The following is an 8,731-nucleotide window of genomic DNA, read 5'->3' as shown; positions in this document are numbered from 1 at the left end:
GAAAGGGACAAAGAGGATAGGTAAGAAGAGAGGATAGTGTCAGAGAAGAAGAGGACAGCGAATGTGGTTGCATATTTGTATCAAATTAAAAAAAAAACATATTTAGGGGAGTATTATTTGATGGAAAAGTCCAACACTAAAAGACTTTTTTTTAAAGGTAAAATGCCATATAATTTTCATCTTAGGGCACAAAAGGAAAGGGGACTACTACTACGGTCTCGCTTGCCATCTGAACTCGAACCAATTACACCAGGAACATCCTCTATATATAGCGGGAAACCACCTCCCTCTTCGATCTCCATCCTTGAATTTCCCGCGTCCCGCCCACCAATCTGTCCTTGGGGTTAGGGTTGGAGTCGAGCCTTTTCGGGGGCGAGCGAGAGATAGGAGGAGATGTACGCTGGCCAGTTCGATGTTGGATCGGCCTCCCTCTTCTCCGGCGGCGGATTCATGCCCTCACAAGCCACCCAAACCCCCGATTCCGGCTTCTCCAAGGTCCCGAAATCTGTTTAAGAAAGAAGAATAATTCCCTCGCCTCTTTTTTTGGCCTATGTATCCTCTATATCTCACGTCGACCTGGTGGTGGTCACGATGTTTTCGCTCAGAGTCGCGGCGTCCAGGGTGTGCTCCCTTTAACCGTGAAGCAGATCAGCGAGGCGTACCACTCCAACGACGATAAGTCCAATTTCGTTGTCGATGGTGTTGATGCCACCAATGTAATATACTCTTTCCAGTTTGCATTTGGGAATCCCTAATTTGAACATGGCCCTGATTGTTTTGTTGTTTTTTCGCTCTCCTTTGTGAGGTGCCAGGTGAGGCTACTGGGGCTTGTGATGACCAAGACGGAGAGGGTTACTGATGTCTCCTTCGCCCTCGATGATGGTACGGGGAGAATTGATGTCAATCGCTGGTGAGTTTCTTAAGATGCTATCATCTTTTTGTAGCCACAGAGTGAGAGGGAGAGATTATTTTTGTATCGTAACCTTTATAATTGTTGTTTTTGCAGGGTCAATGAGACTTCGGACACAAATGAGATGGCTATAATTCAGTGAGCAGCTGAATTTTTTTCTTCTCTGCTTTCTTTAGGGATATTGGCATTTTTCTAATGCTATTGAATTTTAATGTGAGAAATGGGATGTATGTCACTGTCAATGGTAGCTTGAAAGGATTCCAAGGCAAACGACATGTTGTTGCCTTCTCCGTTCGGTAAGATGCTTAAGATTTTTTTTTTCCCTTCATGGATGTTCAATTCTGAGTCATTCTCAAGAACCAACTTTTATGAACATTTTGGCTTAATTATATCTGTCCTTGAGAGTCTATGATTTTTTGTTGAATATCCTCAAGACACAAAGCAACTTCTAGGTTTTCTTGTTTTGATAGCTATACTTCTGCCTTCTGAATCATGCGGTCATTTTGGTTTCGATATCCACCATGACTCAATTCTTTGTCAAATTTGTAAAAGTCATGGTTCATATGTCATTCCTTTTGTTGTATCTTTGCTTTTTTGGATTTTTTTTTCATAAAGAAAGAAGACCCTGTTACAGCCACCCATTTATAGGCGGCCCAAGAAGGGGTGAATATTTGCTGTTTGAGATGTCAAGACATTGTAATTCTCATTCTGTACCCATGGGTGTTTGAATGTCTTTAGTGTAGTATTTACTTTAAAAAATATACTTTCAGGGCCTTTATCTGTTGGAATTGTATGATTGTTTAAAAAAACAAACAAATATAATTCATAAGGGGCTGTGTTGAAATAAAATGATCTCGATGCTATAGCTACATAGCATGCAGATACAACACATGATTCTTGGAAAATTAGGTGGCTAGATGAGATAGAAATTATGGGATAAGAGTTCAACCAGATCTTCTAAGTTTCTTGTTTAGGCTCAACGACATGAACTGGATCTTTGTGTCAGAATTTATACTCATACTTCAAACTTCTGCATAGACACTAGGACACAGATTTTCTTGAAATGGTTAGAACTATTACTGTGTCAACAATGGTTCTGGGCCATACTTTGATATTTGTGGATTGATCTATACCCACAAAAACTCAATTTCCTGATAGCTTTATTTAAACTTTCTACATCTATTGGGATCTGAAAAATTTCATGATACTATGCAACATCATCCTGGAGTCTTGTTAGGGCTGAAAAACTCTTTCATTTTGGAAGGCATCAAACTAAACAATGCTAATAAGCATGTAGAAGCCAAGCATGATTTTTGTTCAGGGCAATGATTCAATAGGCAGGACAGCTAATGGGATCAGTTATTATTGGAACGATCAATATGATGGTCAAGGGGGAGTTATGTGTTAAACTTAGAAGAAACCTATTCGCATCAATCTGCTAGATTCCATGGTTGGGAGGAGACAATAGTCAATATTGATTATTCTCTCAAATTGTTGATATTAGAAGTTTGTAAAATGTATAATAACCTCAATTTAGGTGTGTCTAATATGAAGATTAATAACATTATGGCTTATGTTTTTCCTGGAGTACTACAAGTTGTTTGTACTTTGCAGTGACCTTGCATTTGCCTACTCAAAGATGTCAAGATGACCTTTTCAAAGTACTGGGGGTTTGATATTGAGATCTTGGGAGAAGAGATTATTGAAGATGAATTTTTAGAATAGGCAAGGATAAAATGTCAGCCATGACAGGTTTAATATAGCTTTCTTCAGAAGTACCTTGATGAAGGAAATTCTAGCTTGAAGGCCTTGTTTGCTTCAAAGAGCTATAGTCATCTTGACTTGCTAGTAGTCTTTTCACAGGATCATTGAGGAGTGCAGTTTGTTAATCAAAATTTAGGACAATATGAAATCATTGATGTAATTGGGGAGTTGAAACAGAGAAGAAGCTATCAATTGGAGATATACAATCACAAGATGTATATCTGGATAGATTGTTTTTGAGATTATCAAATAGGCAGTGAACCTCAATATGGTTGGCATATATGTTGGTTAAGTTAATTTTCAAATTGTATTAAATGGAATGGACTACTAAGTCAATCTTATTATGGGTTTCTATCTTAGTTAGACTTCTTCATATTAATAAAATATCATTATCAACAGTGACTTACTATGTGGCTATTTGCAATTTGATTGTGGGTCGGGAAGAAATCGAGATTCTCACAGGCATGTTTTCATCCATAAATGAAATAAACCTTATTCCTATCGTGTCTTGTTGGACTTAATTTCATCAATTTTTTGATCTAATTAGTATTTGTATAAGATGAGGATTTCTTCTCCAAGGAGGCATCTCTTTTAGTGGGTCATGCAGTTTACCAATATCTCAATGGTATATGATGACACTTGCCTCGGAACACATTATTATAGGTCATGCTGTTTCTTAACTGGCTCAGTGTACAAATAGTAATACTATAAATTGACATTAGAAAACAGAGAGATAAAAGTTATACTGAATGTATCTTTTTTTGGACTTGGAATTTGCATCTTTTAAATCTAAAAGCCTTAGAGGGAAAGGTGATCATACCTTTACAGCATGAAAGGTTGCTCTCTAATCAAAGTAGTTCTTTTTTAATCTTTTGACATGCTTCAGGCAATTGCTAATCTCCTTATTACTTGCTAGTTAACTTGAATGATTTATTTTACTCTATGCTTACTTTTTCCCATCTCCTCCTCTTTTCAGTCTGGATCTTATTAATAGTCAACCAAATTCGAGAACATAATCACATAAGTGATTTTTCTCTGAACAATCTTTATGGATTAGCTAGACAATTCCTGAATTTAACAGCAGATGGCATTATACTTGCATTTCTATAATTTCCATGAGGTGGCTAACTAATTAGCTTATGACAAACTTGATTTGTTTAAATTTGTGGTCTTTAAGCGTTAATTTGATGAGGCTAGTCAAAATTGTGGAGATTGTCTCGTTCTATTTTTTACTCGACATGTCTTATCAGGTATTCAAATAACTGAGTTTTATTGTGGATGAAGAGGAAGAGAAGTTTTGAAATATGCTAGTTGCTCTCTACTTGCTAGTTAGATTCTAGGAACTTTCATAAGACAATGATGAGAATGTCATTTAAATTGTAAATTTCTGTGTGGTATGGAAGCTTTTTAAGCATAACTTTATCATTTTTGTTCTCACTTTTGTACTGTGACTGTTAGAATGTCTAATTGGTAGTTAAGAATATTTATACGGATGTCTCTAGAACAAGGCAAGCTTTGGTACAATGGGGTAAGGTCGCTTCCTTGTTACCAAGGCAATCAGGGTTCAAGTTATGGAAACAAACACTGCTTATAAGGGGAGGATTGCACACGTTAATCCTTCCCAGACCTTGAATTGGTGGGGGGCTTGTGCATTGGACTCGCCCTTATGGTTCTGTCCTACTGAAACATTTTATTAAGCAATAATAAAATAACTATGAATCAGTGTTAGTTCCATAAAACTACTAAAATACAGTACACTGTCTTTTTATTGTTTGTTTGCAATTTCATTATGAGCCCTTGGATCAAGAGGCAAAAGCAATTATGTCAGCCAATGACAAAGGAATTTGGTTTTATATTCTTTCTGTTGTTTCCTGATTTTGCCAAATGAACATTTCGCTTTGCGTATCCTCAAGTTATAGCTGGATTTTCACCCTCTACGGTAGCCTATATTTATCAGTAATAGTCTCTTGTATTTATTCTCTAATCCAAGTTAAATTGTTCTTTTTTTTTTTCTCTCCAACAGTCCATGGTTAAATTTTGTCTCATATTCATTTTGTTTGTTATGAGATTAGTCTAATCAAGCAATTGAGTAACTTGTGATTATCCCTTGTCTCCCCAGGCCTGTGACTGATTTCAATTACATCACTCTTCACTTCCTTGAGTGCATTCATGTGCATCTGGATAACACTAGACCGAAGGTATTGATGTATTTAAGGAGTGTTCTATTTGTTGATTATGATGTGCTTATGTACTTCCATATTTTTTAAGAACATGCCTTTGTGTTGGATTCATGCTATATGGTGTTTTGCTTCTTATTGGCAAGACATGATTTGGGAGTTGCCTATGCTCGTTCTAGGTGAATGTGCCTGTGGGAACAGTAGTGACTCCTAATAATGATGTAAAAAGATACCAGACTCCTGTTTCGAACCAGGTAAGAAAATAAAAAAAAAAATCCTACTGTATTAACAAATATCATCTAGGAGCAACTTCTGTACTGGTTATGTCCTTTTTCTTTTTTTCTTCCAGTTCTCCACTCATTCAGGCATTGGTGGTTCCGAGAGTAATATCTACAAATTGGTCTTGGATGTTTTTCAGGAACCAGCTAGCCTGTAAGTAATGCAGGTTTTACTTAGTTTCCTCTTTGGTTGATTTGTGCTTTTTTTGCTTATATCTATTAGACTGCACCATTATGCTATTTGGGACATACTCAATTCTGATTTTAAGATCATCAGTTTTCTCTCTCTCTTTTTTTTTTCCCTTTTTTTTGGTACTCCTGTCATGACCTCCCATGTTGACTCGGTAATCTTGCATTGGTTAGTTCATCCCATTGTGGATCTCATGCATTCACCAGGATGATCCCTCTTCTTACCAGACAAATTCTTTTTGTACCTTATGATTGCATAAATTGTCATGATGTCGGATTGCTTTCTTAACAGTGCTCGTGAACATGGACTGCACGTGGATGAAATTGTCCAGCGCTTAGGGATACCGATGGATAAGATCAAGTCTCTCTTCGTTCTCTCCTTTCACTCTATTATTTCTTTATATATTGTCTTTGCTTGTGTTCCTAATAGATATATATATTGTTTTTTTTGTAGGGATGCTATTGAGTATCATGTTGATATTGGCAATATTTATTCTACAATTGATGAAAACCACTACAAGTCTGCATGCAATGGTTGAAATTTTCAATTAATTATTCAAGCAAACTTTTTATAAGACATAGATTGGCCTTCTAAACTAGTAACTTAAGTCCGTGACATTGTGTTAAGTTGATTATGATGTTTGCTTGTCTAATTTAAGAAGGTAGATTTTTTTATTTCACAAACTAACTTTTCCTTTGAGATTTTAGAAGTTACAATTTTTTTTATTAGTACAATGGTAAGATTGTATTGGTGGGAGCAAATGTCTTCTATGTAGATTCTTTAGATGTCACATCTCATACTTATCAAGGTTTAATAAGTACTTTGACCAAAATCAAAGATGTCGACCACAGCAAATGTCATTCTGATCGATTTTGTTTAATCCAACCAGTTGTTGGTTTTAATCAGCCCGATCTATCTAATTCAAGTCTGAGATTTTCTTGTGATTGGCTTAACTGTTCATGTAAGAATGCCTTCTATACAATTTATGTCATGGAAGGACTTATGAAAAAAAAAAGAAAGAAGCCCTTTCGGATCTTACCCAATCCATTCTTTTAAGGTTTATATTCTCCTTTCAAATCCAGTTCAAGGTTTTTAAATGTTTTAAAATTCTTCTCCACTTTTCTCTCAAACTTAATTTCCTTGCCTCGTGTTTAAACCTACATGGAACTCCTATCCCAAATTCTGTTTTCCCTTCGTCCTTTAGGACTTTTTTTTTTTTTTTTTGTCTCGTATCAGTTTATAAATCTTCACCATCGTAAGAATATACTATTCTATGTAGTACAGTTTATCTACGACTAGAGATAAACTTACTCATGTCTATGTTTTGATGTATTCTATAAAGATTGTTGATTAAAGAGGGATCAATCTAATTTTTCCAAACTATGATCTTTAAGAATATACTAAATATATGTTTTAGATGTGGAAGAGTCAAAACATAAAAAGAAGGATTGCTTGGTATCTCCTCGTATTGGTACACCAAATGTATGATCGGAGAGGAGGTGATGGCCCTTCTCAAATCCGAGTATTTCAGTATTGGAAGGAAGCTTCGTTAGGTTCCTACCTTGTGATAGACCTATCTCACATTGCTTTATCGAGAGGCCTTCTTGACCAAGCTTGATCTAACATGGGGGCTCCATCCCACGAATGGAACCTAAAGGGAGGTTTTGATGCTGAAAGAGGTAAGGGTTTAGCTTCCAAAGGTATGTTCTCATCTAAGCAACATTTAATCTGAATGGACCATTCTGATAGATAGGAAGGTATGTCCTACTACTACTAATAGTGGCACAGCCCTAGAGGGCTAGGGCTAGGGCTAGGGCTAGGGCTATGGCATGCATCAGACAAGCAAGGCATGCTGGTAGCCACTTTAGCTAGCTATTTGGACTCGAAACCCTTTCAATGTCATGGAAAAATTAGATGAGTTGTCGATAGAGGAGGAGGAGGAGGTGCACGCGAGGGATATAAGATTCTTGTCTACATAGGCCTCTCATCTTAGAGTTGAAGTTTTTTCGTCTTCTTTGGGTGCTAATGGTACGTCAGTGAGTTTTCCAGAAGAAAGTTTCACCACGAATGATACGTTATTGTAGTCTACCGCATCAAACCGATTTAAAAGAAGTTGGGCTGCTGCAACACACTTATTTTGGTTCTGATCTTGAAATAATGTTGCAACTTAGTCTGGTAATCATTATAGTGTTATTTATATCATGACTAAAATGAACAGCAAACATAATATATATCATAATTAATTTAGTCTGTCAAATAAACTCCGATTATAAAATACAGATACTTCAAATATGATAGACAATATGAAGGCAGAAAATAAGAAGTAGTCCAGAGGTGAAATTCTGAGTATCAAGAATAAGATAAAGAGATCATGATCTTATAATTTAAAAGGTTCTTCAGACTTTAGAGCATCAACTCAGTGTTTATTTTCCTGCTTTTGTTTTACATACCTTTACTGTGCGAGCGAGCGAGCGAGCACTGATACATAATTTCAAATGTAAGAAGGCCTAATATCAGGTGCAGATAATCGGTTGCAGCATAACAGAGAATTATACAATTATACACTTGCATGCATGCTAAAAAAACATTGTCTTCATCCGATCAAAGAAACTAACAAAAGAGCCCAGCGCAGCTTGAAGCCCTCTTAATTGCATGTGTTCAAACACAGAAAAGACATTGCAACATTACAACCAGAAACACATCGAGTCATTTGTCATATGCACGCAGGCTCTATATTAAAACTCTTTGAAACCACTCTTCTTATTCACTTTCACCTTGTTTATGCACTGCATCATTTATTTAAACCACAAATTCACAATGTGTTTAAAATTGAAGTGACTTTGTCATCAATTTTTTTCTAAATATATCTTAAAATTGGCTGAAAACGAGAAAACAAGATGTTTCAATCTTTTAAGGGTTGATTAATTGAAAATAGGCATTTTACAGACCTAAAACATAGAAAAAAAAATTCATCATTTGGTTTATCAATCTAACCCGTTCATGGTTTTAATCAAACTGATCTAATTGAAGCCTGAGACTCTCTGGTCGTTATCTTAGTTGTCCGTGTAAGAATGCCTTCAATGTAATTTATGTAATTGAAGGACTTATGGGAAAAAAGAAAAAGCCCTTTCGGATCTTATCCAATCGATTCTTTTGAGGCTTATAATCCCTCTCATATCCAAGCCTTTTAAATATTTTTAAATTATAACAATGTTCACCTCCTTCTTCACTTTCCTCTCAAACTTAATTTGCTTACCTCATATTAGAAACTACATGTGACTCATATCCCAAATTCTGTGTGTGTTTCCATCGTTGTTTTTTAAAGACCTACTCACCTTAAAGAAATTTGAATATATATATATATATATATATATATATATATATATAGTATATATATATATATATATATATA

General features: G+C 35.8%; 1 protein-coding gene across 1 annotated transcript; it reads left to right on the top strand.

Annotated features, from left to right (window-relative positions):
* Positions 1 to 200: 200 nt before the first annotated feature.
* LOC103974821 (replication protein A 32 kDa subunit B) lies at positions 201 to 6,044 on the top strand. The gene is made up of 10 exons (XM_009389710.3): positions 201 to 495; positions 606 to 716; positions 813 to 910; positions 1,007 to 1,048; positions 1,129 to 1,206; positions 4,794 to 4,872; positions 5,031 to 5,105; positions 5,201 to 5,283; positions 5,611 to 5,679; positions 5,773 to 6,044. Exons 1-10 carry the CDS (start codon positions 394 to 396, stop codon positions 5,855 to 5,857), a joined length of 822 nt encoding a protein of 273 aa, XP_009387985.2. The 5' UTR covers positions 201 to 393; the 3' UTR covers positions 5,858 to 6,044.
* The last annotated feature ends 2,687 nt before the right edge of the window (positions 6,045 to 8,731 follow it).

The sequence above is a fragment of the Musa acuminata genome, chromosome BXJ3-2 (genome assembly GCF_036884655.1).
Source record: "Musa acuminata AAA Group cultivar baxijiao chromosome BXJ3-2, Cavendish_Baxijiao_AAA, whole genome shotgun sequence".
NCBI classification, from domain to species: domain Eukaryota; kingdom Viridiplantae; phylum Streptophyta; class Magnoliopsida; order Zingiberales; family Musaceae; genus Musa; species Musa acuminata.
Note: the sequence above shows the minus strand (reverse complement) of the source record. Positions and strands in the feature narration are given on the sequence as shown.